The 16,736-nt window shown below is 56.9% G+C and overlaps 1 protein-coding gene across 16 annotated transcripts in view; it reads left to right on the top strand.

Moving 5' to 3' along the window:
- Cacna1g (calcium voltage-gated channel subunit alpha1 G) overlaps positions 1-16,736 on the top strand; it is a 64,745-nt gene that overhangs the window by 46,429 nt on the left and 1,580 nt on the right. For 3 of the 16 annotated variants that reach the window (XM_006971974.4, XM_006971969.4, XM_006971964.4), the window contains 12 exons: positions 431-520; positions 1,083-1,275; positions 3,275-3,328; positions 8,007-8,158; positions 8,850-8,959; positions 9,637-9,770; positions 10,033-10,103; positions 10,258-10,336; positions 10,434-10,555; positions 10,891-11,244; positions 15,489-15,666; positions 15,930-16,099. In XM_006971974.4, coding sequence (XP_006972036.1) covers positions 431-520; positions 1,083-1,275; positions 3,275-3,328; positions 8,007-8,158; positions 8,850-8,959; positions 9,637-9,770; positions 10,033-10,103; positions 10,258-10,336; positions 10,434-10,555; positions 10,891-11,244; positions 15,489-15,666; positions 15,930-16,099 — 1,707 coding nt within the window. Of the gene's footprint in view, positions 1-430; positions 521-1,082; positions 1,297-3,274; positions 3,329-8,006; positions 8,159-8,849; positions 8,960-9,636; positions 9,771-10,032; positions 10,104-10,257; positions 10,337-10,433; positions 10,556-10,890; positions 11,245-11,924; positions 12,069-13,848; positions 13,984-15,488; positions 15,667-15,929; positions 16,100-16,736 lie in introns of all 16 variants that reach the window. The other 13 variants (XM_006971959.4, XM_006971957.4, XM_006971965.4 and 10 more) reach the window with 8 other exon arrangements.

Genomic DNA, 16,736 nt, shown 5'->3' with positions numbered 1-16,736 from the left:
TCAGAGTTCATATTTTTCAGGGGATCCCTTTTCCTCCCCGTTTGTGGAAACAGATACATGAGGAGTGAAGTAGCCAGGCTGGGCAGTCCAGGGTGGTGCGCTTGCCTACCCTTCACGGAGATGTGGGTTCGACCCTATTACTGCCAGAAAAGAAAATGAAGGGGCTGGGTTTTGCTGATTTGTTTTGGCTTCTAGATTCCTAGGGCCTTAGGAGCCTCCCAGCCTAGATAAGGCCAGAGACTTGGTTATCTCTCGTAGCTTCTGACCAACCATGGGGTCCTGGGACAGAGTGTTCTCCTGGGACTTGGAGCAGGGACCCCAAGATGTTGCCAGGACGTGCTTTGATGGCATGTGGTGGGTAGTTCAGCCATACATTCTAGGTTTCAAACAGTCTGTTATTTTCTCTCCTACCCCACCCCCCACTCCCCAGGCTCTGATGTCCCTGTTCGTGCTGGCCTCCAAGGATGGTTGGGTTGACATCATGTATGATGGGCTGGATGCTGTGGGCGTGGACCAGCAGGTAAGGTGGGGGTGGGAAGGACCACTCCTGGGTTCAGGTCATTCAGCCTGGGCTGGTTGCCAAGAGTAACCAGGCAAGCACAGGCCAGAAGAACATGCAGCAGCTTACTGCAGGGCTGCATCTGTGGGCCTACAATAAGTTTAATTTTTGTTTTTTCAAGTGATGGGCGAACAGTTAAAAATTGGTAAATTTGGCATGAAAAGTCTGAAGGTCTGAGAATACTGGGCTCCCATCCCCTCAGGGCAGGAGTTAGCAGGCACAAAAGAAAGCTACTAGATAAAGAATAGCCATTCTTGCCTGATGCCAACTCATACCAACCACTCACCTGTCAGATCCCTGAAGCTGTTTAATTTTGTGCAAGTCCAGCCAAGGTGGGCAGCCCCTGAGATGGTCCCCATCAGGCTGATGTGACTTTTGCACAAGTCCAGCCAAAGTGGGCAGCCCCTGAGATGGTCCCCATCAGGCTGATGTGACTTTTGTACAAGTCCAGCCAAAGTGGGCAGCCCCTGAGATGGTCCCCATCAGGCTGACGGGACCACGTGGCCTTCCTGCTCCCCACCAGCCCATCATGAACCACAACCCCTGGATGCTGCTGTACTTCATCTCCTTCCTGCTCATCGTGGCCTTCTTCGTCCTGAACATGTTCGTGGGCGTGGTGGTGGAGAATTTCCACAAGTGTCGGCAGCACCAGGAGGAGGAGGAGGCGCGGCGCCGGGAGGAGAAGCGACTCAAGAGGCTGGAGAAAAAGAGAAGGAGTAAGGAGAAGCAGATGGCCGGTCGGTAGTCTTTCCACGTCTCTCTGGGTCATGCTTGACCTTGGCCTTGCGACGGCAGGGGGTTGGGAGCTGGGGTTGGGGGCTGGGAGAAGTGCTCCCGCCCCCCTCCACATCTCCTTTCCTCGACAGCATGTCCGTCCGCCTTTAGAGCCTGCATGAAGCAGACCAGGTCAGCTCCATGGGGAAGGAGCTGTCCCCCCCAGGAGGCTCCCTCGGTCTCGGCCTCATACTCCCCAGAGGATGCCAGGGAGAAACTGACACTCAGCATCTCAGTTGTCTCTCAGAGGAGGGACATCCACCTGACCTGACATCACACCTCCCTGTACTGGTTGGTGTCCAGTGACCCAGGGATTAGTCTAGGTACCAACTCAGATCAACACAGCCTTGCCCAGCAAGTATTCTAACCTCCGTGTGTGCTCAGAGTCCATAGCTGCTCAGCCAGGGCTCAGGTGAACCTGCAAAGAGCCGGTAGTTGAGAATGAACTTCAGAACCACAGCCCTTTCCCTTTTCCCCAACAAAACTACCTGGCTCCTTGGTGGTTGGTGGTTTTCTTGCCAAAGAAGAAAGAAAAGAAGAGCCGGGCATGGTAGCACAAGCCTATGATCAAGTCACTCAGGAAGCAGAAACAAAAGGATCACAGGCCCAAAGCTAGTCTGGGGTACATAGTGAGTTTGAGGCCGGCTTGGGCTAACCATGAGACCCTGTCTCAAAAAGCCAGACAAAAAAAGGAAGGGTGAGAAGGAGAAAGAGAAAGGATAGGATTATGCTCATAGGAAAGCTGAATAACCGCTCTTTGGCCCAAGACCCCCTCCAGGCCCTCACCTCCTCTCCCAGCACCTCTTGCACAGGGTGGGTGAGGCTTCATGCCTCTCGCCTTCATGCTGTGCCGTGGACAGGCTGAGACACATGGGAAAGACACATAGAGTTGGGAGGAAGAGGAGTAGCTCCGTGGCCGCTATGTTTCTGGCGTGTGTGCAGGTGTGTGTGTGCACCTGGCTCCCATTCAGGGCTCCTGTCTGTCTGGTGCTCTGTCATCTCCTTGCCTCTCTCAGTAACAGCCCACGTTCCTCCACGTGTCTCTGTGTGTGGGTTTCGAAGCCTTTGTGTGTCTCCCTGTGTCTCTCCCTGTTTGGTCTGTGGGTTTCCCTCCTCTCCACCCGCTCACAAACCGTCTGCCTTCCGCCGATCAGATGTGTGCCGCGCTCTGAGTTTCCCTTTGGTGTGTGGAAATGTGAGTACCACCGAGTGAGTTAGGGGCTCAGTGCCTCTGCCCCCTTGTGCCCTCAGCTGCACCTCCCACTGCTGCCCGTGGCAGGTGCTTGGAGGAAGGGGAGAGCGTGGAGGTACAGACAAGGATGAGAGTGGGGTGGGGCCAGAGATGCTCCAGGAGGATGTGGAGGGGGACTCTGGCCCCCCAGTCGGCCATGAACAGGTGCAACTCTGTATCTCTCGCATCCACCCATCACCCTTGAAAGGCCCCCCTCTTCCCAGCTCTGGGCTGGGGTCTGGCCTTGGCATCCCTGTAGATTCTAAAGCCGGGCAGGTACCCTGTCCCCAGGGCCACACTCCCACTTCAGCTCCACCCACTGCACACCCCTGGCAGTGAGCTGCCTCAACAAGGCATCTGCAGATGGATTTTTTTTTTTTTTTTTTTTTTTGGCAGGAGGCACTGTGGCCCCTGCCTGACCAGCTGGCTTCTGGGGTCTGTAGCTGTTCAGGTGCAGCTGAGGCCACAGTGGGGGTAGGAGTGGACATCTGTTCTGATGACAGTCTGCCTGCCCCCTTCCAGTACCTCCCCACCCCTGTGCCCCTGGAGAGTTGCCTTCTTCAGGTGCCCCAGTCTGGGGTTGGCATTCAGAATCAATTGCTAGTGCTCAGCGTACCCCCATTTGTCGGCAGAGTGAGGGTTGGAGCTGAGGGGCCCTGCCCAGCGCACCTGGTCCGGTCAATGACCAATGTCGTGTTTCGTTCTTTTAGATCTAATGTTGGACGATGTAATTGCTCCCGGCAGCTCAGCCAGCGCTGCGTCAGGTACTGCGTCTGGGGTGTGGGTTCATGCGTGTGGGACATGCTCTTTGCTCCCTCTCCATGGCTCATTGATTCTATCCTCTTAGGGGTGAAGGGCTGGGGGTCCTTGGGGCCCCCCCGAGAGGGCAGAGCCTGAAGCATTGGGTCTGCGTCGTCCCCCATCCCCTCCCCCCCCCCCATAGGCCCATGATAAGCTGGATGGAAGTGAAGTGGGTCCTGTCCCCCTCTGGCTTAACAGTTCTTGGAGGATCCAGGTCTTCTGAAGAGGTCCCGGGATTCTGCACCTCCTCTCTCTTCTCCTGTCCTCACCATTGATTATTAAGCTGCGCATCTCTCTGCCTTCTCTTGTCTGAAGGGGAGTCTTTGATCCAAGGGAGAGGATGAGAGGAGCAGTGAGGGGAAGGATTTGTTTTAAAGATGTAGCAATGAATAATTGAACCAACTCATTAATAGTCAAGCAATCGCGGTGGCCACGTCGTCGCTACAAACATCAGGGGTTGGGAACGGAAAGGCTGTGTTAGCGGCGAGCTTCTCCCCGCAAAAGCCAGAGGTTTGAGAACAAGTTGAGTCCTTCCCTCCAAAAGCTGTGTGTGTCTCTGGGAAGACTTCCCAGTGCCTGCTCTTCACCCTGTGCCCCACTCTGTCTCCCAGTCCCCGCCCCCCATACTAGTCCCAGATGGAGATCGGGAGGATCAGAGTCTATGGCAAGGGCTGTGGGTCCTCATCACATTCCCTGATGGTTCCCAAGCTGTTTATCCGAGGATTCCCCTTCTGGCCTCTCCCACAGATCCTGCAGTTTGGTAGACTGTCTGGAGTCGGGAGCATGTGGATAACGGCTTTGTCTCACTATTTTTTTACTAATCAAAGGCACATTTAATTGCTGATCAGAGCTTCTGAGCCGCAGAAGGTCACACACGAAATGACGGTGAAGAGAGCTGTTGTGTCATTAAATTAGTCTTTGGGGTCTTCACATGAGCGAAGGGATGATTTCTTTCAAGCTTTGAGAAATTTTTATTGAGAATGAAAGGCCCCCCACATGGCTGCTTTCTCTGTTGCTGAGGGCTTGGGTTTTCAGCCTGGGAACCACTGACTGTATCATTCCTCACTGCCCAACTCAGGCAGGTGCCATCCTGGGGAAATGGGCTGCTGCGGGGGGTCTGTGAGGGCTCAGAGACCTACTCAAGGGGCCTTCTGAGCCTTGGCAGATCATCATCTCCTGTTGCCATGGTCCTGAGCTGTGGTGTTTGACATTGAGTAGCATCCCTCAAGGGGCTCAGGAGTCTCTGGCTGGTTTGGCTCTCTATTGCTAGGACCCCCATGTCTCTGTGTCGAATTGTTTTCCAAATTTCTGACATGGTAGGGGGTGTGGGGCAGGTGGGGAGAAGTAGTCTTTAGCGTAACCCTTCTGAGATACTGGGCAGCAGATTGGTGTGGAGACTGAAGAATACACAACTCAACTTCACCCCTGAACACCACCCAAACACCCAGCTGGCCCACTGAGGCTCTTCTCCCCAAGGAACTGTCTCATTAGTTGGCATGTGTAGGCGCAGCTGTCAAGGTCCACCATACCTACACCACAGCACACACTGGCGGTCTTAACCTGCACCCCTACCCAGGGGTCCCGGCTTGTTCCTGACAGCATATGCATACTCTCTTTGGTTGTAGCAATGAACTAGACTCCGAACAGGGCCTCGTAACATCTCACATCCCTCTTCTCAGGGCCTGGGGCTCATCGGGGTCTATAGCAGAGCTTGCCAGACTTCAGTGTGAGTAAGACTTACATGGAGAGAAAGGACAGGGCTTCCCGGGACTCACCCTAAAGGTCTCCCACAGGGATCTTGGCCCTGAATTTCTACTGGACTCCCAGATGCTGGGGTGCTGGTATGCCAGCCTATCTCCCACAGTGACTGGGGCCAAGCCAGGTCTCTAGTCTGAGTTTTCTGAGAGTCTTTAAACCCCCTTTCCGGCTAAAACACCTTCACCCCCCTTCTGCTGCGGCCAGGAAAGGCGGAATGGAAAAGTTGGATTATGGAGACGCTGGGCCTAAGCAGACACAGGTCTGAAGGGAGAGACAGGGGCTACCGGGTGACAAGACCAGCCCTGTGACACTTGACCCCCAGCACCGGCTTCACTTCCTTCACCACCTCTGGCCTCCATCTCCACCTACCCCCTCCTTTCTTCCCACCAGGCCAGGACCCACAGCAGCATGGCTTTTACTGGGGGGGGGGGGGGGGGGGGGCCTGTATCCCTGCCGAAAGCCTATTTCCTACCACTGTCCTTGGCAGACTCGCTGCCCTGGCTGTGCCTTGGGCTCCCTGTGACCCCTACTAACTGTCGCTGTCCCTCACAGCCCCTCCAGCTCTCTCAGCTCTCTTCATTGGCCCCTGGACCTCCCCAGGGGCCTGGTGCTCGTCTCCCACAGTCTCACTGGGCTCTACTCTGCCAAAGGCAGCTGGTTCTAGTAGGAGGCAGGGAGGGTCAGGCTGGAGGCTGGGGTCTCGCTGTCTCATTCTGGTGCTGGGCCACTTACTCTCTGGGTCTCTCTGGACGGCAGAGGGGCTGCTGGGGGACAGGCCGCTCTAGCTGGTGCTCTTTTGACCTGTGTTCTAATGGAGGGTTTCCTGGATGCCTGCCAATCAGGGCTGCGGGCTCAGGTAGAAGGATATTTGGAACCTGTGGCCATGAACAGATGCCCTGCCTCAGTCGTCATTCCCTGCCCCGCGCCCCCCCCCTCCCCAGCCACCCCCCTCCCCGAGTTACCTGGAGGGTCCCTGGCGGCGGCGGCGGCGGTGGAATGCAGCCCCTCCCCCACCACTCAGACTCCTGAAGCAAGGCTGGAAGGCAGAGATGTTGGTGATGCCTCTATTTGGCCATGGTGTGCCCACAGTAGTCAGGTTGGGGTAATATAGAGGACGAGGGGACTTCTCCCAGCCTCCCCTCGACATTCTCTCAACTAATAACGGGGCTAATAAGGAGCCGCTTCTTTTAACCTAATTGTATTCAAAACATTTTAGTTAATTCTCCATTCATATTTTAGCATAATGGGATCGGGTGTTCTCGGCATTTATGGAGATTAATGCAGAGAAAGAGTTCCGGCTGCTAAAGTAACACAGGGTGACTAGCGCCCTCTGGTTCTCATGGTACTGAAGGAAGCAAGGAAGGAAGAAAGAGGCCCTGGCTGGCCCAACCACCCTCCACCATCGGGTGTGGATGACCTGTGGACTCATGGCATCCCCTGCCTCTGGCCTTTCCACTCCCCATTCTCTTGGGTGTCAGGAGGGCCGCCTGAGCAAAGTCACACCTGGCAGGGCCATCTCTGAAAACAGAGAGATGGTCTCAAGCACCTCCGAGGTGCACCTGGCCTTTTCGGGTCTGTGCCCCTGGTTATCCACACCTCAAGGCCGATGTGGAGACGGGTCGGGTGGGCTTGCAGAGCGGTTCGCGCAAGCCCAAACCTGCCACTTCTGGGCACGCTTCTTCCTTTGGCTTTTGGTGGGGACTCACCCCCAAGCCACTCCCTGCCTCAGTTTACCTCTCGGTGAAGGGATCCTCTGCATGGGAAAAGATAGTTGTATTTGAGCTGGCCTGGGCCCAAAGCTTTCTGCCACTTCCGAGCCAGCTGGTTCCTGGCATGGGCCTCAGAGGCTGTAGCCCTCACTGGCTGGCTTCTGCCAAGGCCTCCCAAGAGGGGAAGGGCTGTCTGGGACCTGAGGCTGGCCATGCTTTCCCAGGGGGGGCTCTCTTCCCTCTGTGTGGCTTCCTGTGAGACCAATCTGTTGGCACATTTCCAGATAGCATGTCCCCCACCTTGGCCTGGCCCTTACTTCAGCACCTGGAGGAGGACCCCCTGAAATCTGCCCCCAGATTTCTCTTGCCTGCTTGGCAGGATAACCCGGCACTGTGACTTTTCTAAGTGGCCGGCTAATTACAAGCGTAATACTGTGCCTGTGACAGATCTCAGACAGCACTTCCCGCCCAGCCTGCAGTGGCAGGACCACCCCAATACCCAGGGTAGGCTGGGTACTGCCTCATTAGAAACTGGGTGAGTCTGTGGGTGGCACCCTCCCAACTCGAGTCTGGAGCCCGGGGCCTCCCCTCTACCTTCCCGACATGAGGCTGTGGGAATTGTCCTCCGGGGACCCTGTGGTAGGTCATCAGGCAGCCAAGATGTCCAATTTCCAATCTCCGGTCCTATCGCAAATCCCAGCTCCGTGTAATCCCTTTGGCGGCCCCGGAGGCTGAGCTTGGAGAAGGCCTCGCAGCCTTCGCCTCTGTGGCTGGAGCTCCCTCTGAGCACGATTAGATGGGGTCTTTCATCTTATTGATCCACCTTGCTGCTGAACATGGAATCAAAGGTGTTATAAGGAGCTGGCACGATTTAGAAGCTGCCCGGGGATACGGGCTCACCCAGGATCTAATGTAGGGGAGGGGCTCTGCATGTCCCTATCCCGTCCCCCCCACCCCCCCCTGACTGCAGGCAGTAGAAGAGATGCTTGGCTGGGGACAGGCCAAAACAGCCGTCTCCTGCGAAGGGCAGCCGGGGTGGGGGCGATGGGGATGCTGGTGACATGGAATGTTTCAGCACTGGGGTAGAGGCTGGCGGCAGGGAGGGGCTGCGGGTGGAGGGGTGTTGCGGGGGCAGGGCCTGATGTTTGCTCTGTCCTCCTTCCTGCCCCACCAGAAGCCCAGTGCAAGCCCTACTACTCAGACTATTCTCGCTTCCGGCTCCTTGTCCATCACCTGTGTACCAGCCACTACTTGGACCTCTTCATCACTGGTGTCATTGGGCTGAATGTGGTCACTATGGCGATGGAACACTACCAGCAGCCCCAGGTGAGAACGAGTGATGGGCCAGCAGCCTAGGGACCTCCCCCAGATGAGGCAACAACCTGACCTGTAGCCTCTGTGTGTCAGGCAAGTGTGGGGAACACTGCATGGGTCCTTGTACCTGTAGCGGTCTCCTTAGAGGTGGGTATCCCCTTTGTTGTATAGATGAGGACACTGTGGTTCTGTCGGTTAATTGTCTTGACCAAGGTCACATGGCTAGGCAGTGGGGGACCAGTACATTTTTACTGAGCATCTAGTATGTGTGGCTCTGAGCCTTGGAAAGTGAAGAAGACAGATAGATGGACGTTTGCGCTTCGAGACTTGGATTCTAGTAAATACTCAGCCCCCAAACTCATCTGTTTCCAGTCATCCCTCTCCTCGACCTTCCAGCCCTCAGTTTCCCCATCTGTGCAGGGAGGAGGTTGAGCTGATAAGGTACAAGGCTCTTTCCAGTCTCGGTGCTCTGTGCCTTCTGGCACAGTCTCGTGTGTTCCTCATCACCTCTCAAGGAGACGTTAAGATTTGAATTGTCATGGGGTAGTGGCCCGTGGTCAGCCATCGTGGGAGGAAATGGGGAGAGCAGGCTTCCTTAGCCTCACCCTACTTCCCAGTTTGGGGAGGTGTGGTGATGGAGGGGTGGGGCAGGCTTCAGCCTTGGGCCTAAGGAGACCCTGCCTCTGGCCCCCACCCCTGCCAGATCCTGGACGAGGCTCTGAAGATCTGCAATTACATCTTCACGGTCATCTTCGTCTTGGAGTCAGTTTTCAAACTTGTGGCCTTTGGCTTCCGCCGTTTCTTCCAGGACAGGTAACAGAAGAGAGAGGTCTGGGAGCACTGAGAGGAAATAGAGGTGTGTCTCCTGGGGGAATACCCAGAAGGCTTTGAACCTAAAGACCTTTCCTAACTGTGTGAGTCCAGCTGCCACCCTTGGAGATGGTGATGGTGGTCAAGGATCCAGGGCGTAAGGGCTGGGAGGGATTTGGGGGTCTGACAAGGCAAGGCTTAGAGGGATTTAGCAGCAAGAAACCACTGTGTGTGAGCTTGGAGCCAGACTGCCTGGGTTGGGTTCGAATCCTACTTCTACTACTAGTGACTGGTGACTTTAGGTGTGCCTCAGTTCCCTCCTCTGTGAAGTGTAAACTATCACTCTCCGTATCAGAGCTGTGATACGGATATAAAAGTTCTTAAAATAATGCTTGGTGCAAAGTAAACATACAAATGCTGGAAACAAACAAAGACAGATGAAGCCAGGTGTCGCTGCTCAAGCTTGTAGTCTCAGATGCTGGTAGGCTGAGACTGGAGGATTGCTATGAATTTGAGGTCAGCTTGAGCAACATAGCAAAACACCATATGGAGGGGGGGTTAATAATTAAAAATGAAAAGCACAGGCCCTTCCCTGTTCTACTTTTCTGTGCCACCACAGCACCCTCCCCCACACCTCTTTCCCTGACTCAGGGAGCGACATTCCCGGTTGATTTTTCCAGGTGGAATCAGCTGGACCTGGCCATCGTGCTTCTGTCCATCATGGGCATCACACTGGAGGAGATCGAAGTCAACGCTTCGCTGCCCATCAACCCCACCATCATCCGTATCATGAGGGTGCTCCGCATTGCCCGAGGTAGGTCCGGCTGTACCGCTTGTGTCTGCCTTCCCACAGGAACCAGCTTGCCGGGGGGAGACAGAGAGAGTTGGTTATGGGGATGGCAATGGCTTCCCAGGGGCTTTCCCCCCAGCCCCTGCCATAGGTAGGGGTTTGTCCAGCATGAGGGGGTTGGGGTGTGGGTGGACCCTCCCGTCAGCTGCCGCCCAGCCTGGCTCTCCCGGCTCTGTGATGGGAGGACCCGGAGGGGGCCGGCTCTTGACCCTGTCCTGTTCTTCAGTGCTGAAGCTGCTGAAAATGGCTGTAGGCATGCGGGCGCTGCTGGACACGGTGATGCAGGCCCTGCCCCAGGTAGCTGGGAGGTGGGGTGGGCAGAAGGGAAGGGTCCTCCTGGGGAGGAGGAGGAGGAGAAGGAGGAGGAGGTGCCCTCCAAAAGGGCAGGGGGCTCAGGGAAGCTGACTGGAGAGCCAGCAGCGTCTTTTCCATTTCTTTCCCTCTTCTCCAGGTGGGGAACCTGGGACTTCTCTTCATGCTATTGTTTTTCATCTTTGCAGCTCTGGGCGTGGAGCTCTTTGGAGACCTGGGTGAGTTGAGGCTGGGGACGGTGGAGGAGTCAGGGCTGGAGACCAAGGGGGGGTCATGGGACTAATACGGCTTCTCTCCTTTACCCTCTTCCCCCAGAGTGTGATGAGACACACCCCTGTGAGGGCTTGGGCCGGCATGCCACCTTTAGGAACTTTGGTATGGCCTTTCTGACCCTCTTCCGAGTCTCCACCGGTGACAACTGGAACGGCATTATGAAGGTGAGAGGCCACAAGATGGAGGCCCTTCCCAGGGCTGCTCCAACACAGAGAGGCCACCCCAGTCTCTGACCTAAGGTTCTTTGAGAAGATGTATTGGCCACGAATAAAAAGCACGCCCCCTCGTTGCACGCGTCAGAACGCTCTGGACTCTCTCTTCTCCGGACAGGCTCTGACTCACTCATACTTGCCCCAGCAGCATCAAATACCTTTCTGTCCTCTGGAAACTGATCTCCCTTCCCATCCAGGTCCTTCTCCCTCAGCGCTCTGATTTTCCACAACAGCCCCACCCTCCGCCCTTCCCACCCTCAAGCTTCTGCCCTTGACACCTTCCACAGGACACCCTCCGAGACTGTGACCAGGAGTCCACCTGCTACAACACAGTCATCTCCCCCATCTACTTCGTGTCGTTCGTGCTCACGGCCCAGTTCGTGCTGGTCAACGTGGTCATAGCGGTGCTGATGAAGCACCTGGAGGAAAGCAACAAAGAGGCCAAGGAGGAGGCGGAGCTGGAGGCGGAGCTGGAGCTGGAGATGAAGACGCTCAGCCCGCAGCCCCACTCCCCGCTGGGCAGTCCCTTCCTCTGGCCTGGGGTGGAGGGTGCCAATAGCCCGGGCAGCCCTAAGCCTGGGGCTCCACACACCACGGCCCACATTGGAGCAGCCTCGGGCTTCTCCCTTGAGCACCCCACGGTGAGCAACAGTGCCCCTTCGAAAGGGCCAGGGCCGTGGGGCAGGAGAGGGGCGAGGGAGGGCAGGGCAAACAGCAGCTCGTTGAGGGTATAGAGGGCCCCAGGGCTTCTCCTCCGTCCTCCTGGCCCTCTTACCTTCATGTTGAGGGACTAGCTGCCACCTGCCCTTTCCCAGAATGGCTGCCCCTATTCACTGTGTACGGACGGCCACCCTCTAGCAAAGTGGTGGCAGACATGCTAGCTCCTCCAGCCTGGTGTGGCTTCCCCTTCTAGGCGTTAAGCTCAAGGCTAAGTTCTCTGTTTCCTTCCTATTTCTTTTTTTATCTTTACCTGATTGTCAAACCTCTTTCCTACCCCCCTCTCTTACCTCCTTGACTCCCTTCCATCTCCCTATCCTCTCCTCTCCTCCTTGTCTCTCCCTCTCCCCCTGTGGACCCTGATCATTCTCATCTCCCATCTCTCCTTCCTCCTACACCTTCCTCTTCCCCATCTCTCTGTTGCTGTGTGTTGTGTATGTGTGTGTGTGCGCGTGCGCGTTTGTGTGCACCTGTCACATGGGTTTCACCTCCACTCGTTCTGTCTACCCCTCCCCGATCCCCTGCCCTGACACTTCTCATCGTTGCCCCCTCTGACCCCTGCTCCCCTGGCTCTCCGGCTCCCTTTATGGGCTGGTCCTCCCAGGACAGACAGCTGTTTGACACCATCTCCCTGCTGATCCAGGGCTCCCTGGAGGGGGAGCTGAAGCTGATGGACGAGCTGGCAGGCCCAGGGGGCCAGCCCTCTGCCTTCCCTTCCGCCCCCAGCCCGGGCGGCTCCGACCCACAGGTTACTGTGCCCTGTCATGTGCCCCTTCCTCTGACCGTGCCAAGCTGTGCCATGCTACGCTGTGCTTCTGGGGTGGCTGGGGCTGTTGCCTGCCCACTGAGGATCTAGAGCAACTGCAGGGCCACAGTCGAGCACTGAATCGGGCCGGAGGCAGTGGGGGTAGGGGCGTGTGTGCTCCAGGCTCTGAAAGGTAGAGAGGAAGAGATCTCCCCTTTCAGGGGAGAGGGAAGGCTGGAGAACGGGCTTGGGGAGGTGCTTCGTAAGAAAGAATCTGGGAGGAAGAAGAGATGAGACAATGGGACTTTGGGGGTAAAGGAGGCTGTGTCAGGTCCCGGGGGGGGGGGGGGTTAGTGCCTCTGAGGTTAGTGCAAGTGACTGTGGGACCCATAAAGGGACCAGTTCTAGCCAGCCTGTTTCTTCTGTAGTGTCCAGAACCCACCCCCACTCCCCTGTTGGCCTTGTAAGTACAAAACCCACTAGACGTGATAAGAGCTGCCGTAGGCCTTTTTCCGACCTAGGAAGTAGAGGTCACCTCTGGGACATGAACAGGAAGCAGGCCTGACCCCCTCACCAGATGCCACCCCTTCCCGCACACCTAGGGTGCTCTTCCACAAGCCCAGCTTACCCCGAGCTGTTGCTTTCTTGGTCCCTCCAGCCCCCCGTTCTCCTCCCCTCGGCCCAGGACTCCTTCAAGACCCCAACCCCAAGCCCAGGTCAGGGGCTGCCAATCTGGAGTGGGCTAAAGGGTGTCGTCTCCAGCTGGAGCCTTGCCGCACAAACCCTGCTGGGCGAAGGCGCAGGCCCACAGGTTCCTGGGCAGCCTTTTGCCTGGTAGAAAATAGACAGTGATTTTCACATGATAAAGACCCGTGCTGCTTCTTGTTAGGATTCAGTCTCAGACCTGGCAGTGACCTAGAATGATCAGTGGGAAAAGGAATACAGCCGGTCCCTTCCCCAGCCCCCCCCCCCGCACCCCCATTCTAAACTAGGCCCACAGGAAAGGTGGAGGGAGGGAGGAGAGTGCCACAGGACAGTGGTCAGAACAGCCCACTCACCCGGACACCACTCACCGCCCCCAATATCTCACCCGTGTTGAAGCTCCTAGGTGAGCTAGCCGGATGATGTGGTGGCCCGAGTGCGCCCCCTTCAGACTAGCTGGGAGAGCACCTCTCAAGGCCCACATTGGAGAAGGGGGAGCTGGTTGCAGGCAGGCGGAGGAGGGCCCACGAGGGGAGAAGCTGGAATCTGGGGGCAGGCCAAGTCCTGCTAGGCTTTTGGAAGCGGAGAGAATAGGCAGAAAACAGCCGTCAGATTGCCGGCATTGTCCCCGGTGCGGCGCCCCCACCCCCACCATGCCGCTCTGTCTGCAGAGAGGAGACGGGGCTTTGCGGGCCTTTCTTCGTTCTTTTTGTGTTCGGTATCATCTTTATGAGATTGGAAGCCCTCTCCTCCGCGCTCTCCCTGGGTGGCGGCAGTGTGGGAGGGGGCTGCTAAGATGCCTGGGGTATCTTTAGAATGTGTTACTGTGTCTCTTGGTCTCTTTTGCTTCGCCAGTGTTTGCTCTGTCTCTTTGGTGCCTGCTACAGACTCTCTGATCAGAGCAGGGGGTTGAAGTGGGAGGGGGAGGAGGTGCTGTGGGTCGATTGGGGCGAGGGGCGGGGAGCGACATGGGATACCTTCCTCCCTGCTTTGTGGAAAGGGGAAGTGGGGGCTGCGAGTGTGCCGCGCGCGTGCGTGTGCGTCCTGGTTTCTCATGCCTGCTCATCTCTCTCCTGTCTAGATCCCTCTAGCTGAGATGGAGGCTCTGTCTCTGACGTCAGAGATTGTGTCTGAACCGTCCTGCTCTCTAGCTCTGACGGATGACTCTTTGCCTGACGACACTCACACACTCTTACTTAGTGCCCTGGAGAGCAATGTACATGCACACATCCCTTGCTGCTCCCCCCCAGCCTGGGCTAGGCTGGCTGCAGGGTTCCAGATCCTCTTCCCACTCCGTGCCCTAGTCCTGCCCAGAGGCATTCATTCACCTGTGGGCACAAAGTGCCCCAGCCTTTGCTGGCATGAATTCTCCCTCGAATGAGATAAGATTAAACCAAGGCCCTGCTCAGAGGGTTACAGGGGCATCAGTGGTGACAGGGTTATTTCAGGAATGACAGCCCAAAACAGAAGTGACTGGGGAGCCAGCTTCTGTGTTTGGAGCCCTGTACCAGCCAGCCCTCCCTCCCTGCCCCCTCCCTTTGCCCTCTCCCTCATGAGACCCATGTCCTGGGTGAGAGCCACGTCTCTGCTGCTACCAACCATGTCCTTCCCCTCTGGGGACTGTTCCTGTCTCCTCTCGCTGTCCCTATGTGTCCTTTGTGTTCTGTCCTCAACAAGCTTGGTGGCGGCGGCGGGGGGGGGGGGGGGGGGGGGGTGTTCTTGGGTGTACATTGACCTTTCTACCCTGCCTCAGTTTCCCTCTGCCCCTCTGACAGTGAGCAGCCCCCTCCTCTTATCATTTGTCTTCTGTCGTGAGAGCCAGGCCAGCTGAGGCAGGATCTTGATCAGAGGCTGGGAGGGTCCCTAGAGGTTGTGGCTCGCTGAAAGAAGTGGGTCCTGGGATTGAGATAGAAGGGAAAGACTCAGACTGTACTCAGCACAGCCATCTTCCACTGGCTGGGACCTGTCACCGGCTGAGCCCACGTGGGAAGAAGAGCCTTACAGCCCTCCCTGAGAACTGGGAATGGGGAGTCCAGGGAAAGAGGTTCTAAAGGGGGAGAGAAACTCTGGGATCCGGCCTCGGGTTCCTGTTCTGGGGTCCAGGGCTAATCACTGCCTTTCTTTGAAACAGGTTTCCCAAACCCACTCCCACCCCAAATCTGTCCACGGAGGGAGTACTGAGTCCCCAGGGCCCAGGCCTTGCTACCCACCTCCACCCTCCAGAGTCTCTGTGTGGTTAAAGATCTGGAGATTAGGCTGGGCCACGCCCCCTTGTGCTCACCTGTTATTTAACCTACGTGAATCTAGCTCAGGCCTGCCCCCCCATCCCCCCCACCCCCGTTGATCCCCGGGGTAACTTTCAGATTCTCTAAGAGGACCACACACAGGCAGTACTGGGGGGCTGCTCTCTCTTCTCTCATCCCTCCTAGTCCCCCACCATCCCCAGCCCAGAGGCTCACAGGGGATCCTGTGGGCATGCTCTCAGGGTGGGGTCTCTCCACCCCTTTCTCCCTATATGTAGAAACCCCTTGTCTGTCTTCCCATCTCCTACCATGCTCATGCCTATCACCTTGGCCTAGGAGGGTGTGGAGGTGGGCGTGGGTAGGTGGGGGGCAGGGCGGTGGGTCTGGTCGGGGAGGCCCTAGTTCCTGCTGCCTAGCTTTTCCTCAGTTATCAAACCCAGCTGCATGCTCTTCACCTCATGCCCTGATCCTTTTGCAGATGATACCCCACCCCGAGGAGGTGCCGGTCCCCCTGGGACCAGACCTGCTGACCGTGAGGAAGTCTGGTGTCAGCCGGACGCACTCTCTGCCCAACGACAGCTACATGTGTCGCAATGGGAGCACGTCTGAGAGAGCCCTAGGACACAGGGGCTGGGGGCTCCCCAAAGCCCAGTCAGGTACCGAGGCTGGGGGCAAACCAGCTTTAGCTCACACAGGGAGGTCCAGCCTTCCCTAAGACCAACAAAAGAAGTGTCTCTCATTTTGAGGAACACCCCACCCCACCCCACCCCACCCCCGAGCTAAAGAGAAATACCCAGACTGGAAGAAGTGGCTTTCATCCCAAGGCAGTGAGGGGTAGAGGCCCTGAGGGGGAGGAAGGACGGAAGGGAGGCCTCACAGACTCCTCTCTACTTCACCTCTCCATGCTCCTTCCCCACAGGCTCCATCTTGTCTGTTCACTCCCAACCAGCAGACACCAGCTGCATTCTACAGCTTCCCAAAGATGCACCCTATCTACTCCAGCCTCACGGGGCCCCCACCTGGGGCGCCATCCCTAAACTACCCCCACCGGGCCGCTCCCCTCTGGCTCAGAGGCCGCTCAGGCGCCAGGTGAGCAAGTATGAAGGAGTAACTCTGGGCGCCGGGGTAAGGCTCTCGATGGGAACTCCTATGCTGTTGGTGACGACTAGAGTGGACATTTTCAAACTTTCAGCAAATGTGTACTGTGTGCCAATGATACAGCAGCTCTATGTATTAGGGACATGGTACTGGGTAAAGCAGAAATGGCTGGAGTTTACCTTCCACCCCATGCACATACCTTGTTTCACCGAGGAGGCCTAGGGTCTAGGGGAAGAGTTGTTACCAGGGCAACAGACATCCAGTAGAGGTGGTACCCAGGTACTAAGGCTCCCAATCCCAGGCCCAGAGTTTCCCCCAATTCTTCACACTTGGGGCTAAATTCAGGGACACAAGGCAGCGTTTAAGTGTCTTCACTGTTGGCCAACCCTGGGGTCCACCTTCCGTGAGCCAGAGAGTGGCTCACGGAGGCAAGTGGGGCTCGGGTGCCTTGTGTGGCTCTCTGTGGCTCTGGAGCACAAGATACATGAAGATCTGCTCAGCCCCAGGCTCTTGGGGAGCAGGTGTGGTCCCCTCATCCTGCACCCACTCACCCAGCAGATTCTGGCTGCTAGGCACTGAGACCCCGTTCCTGCTCTCTGAGCTCAGTCTGAGAATGGAGGCGCCCGCG

This window comes from Peromyscus maniculatus, chromosome 8 (assembly GCF_049852395.1).
Source record: "Peromyscus maniculatus bairdii isolate BWxNUB_F1_BW_parent chromosome 8, HU_Pman_BW_mat_3.1, whole genome shotgun sequence".
Lineage (NCBI taxonomy): Eukaryota > Metazoa > Chordata > Mammalia > Rodentia > Cricetidae > Peromyscus > Peromyscus maniculatus.
The sequence above is the reverse complement of the archived record's forward strand: the minus strand, read 5'-3'. Positions and strand labels throughout refer to the sequence as shown.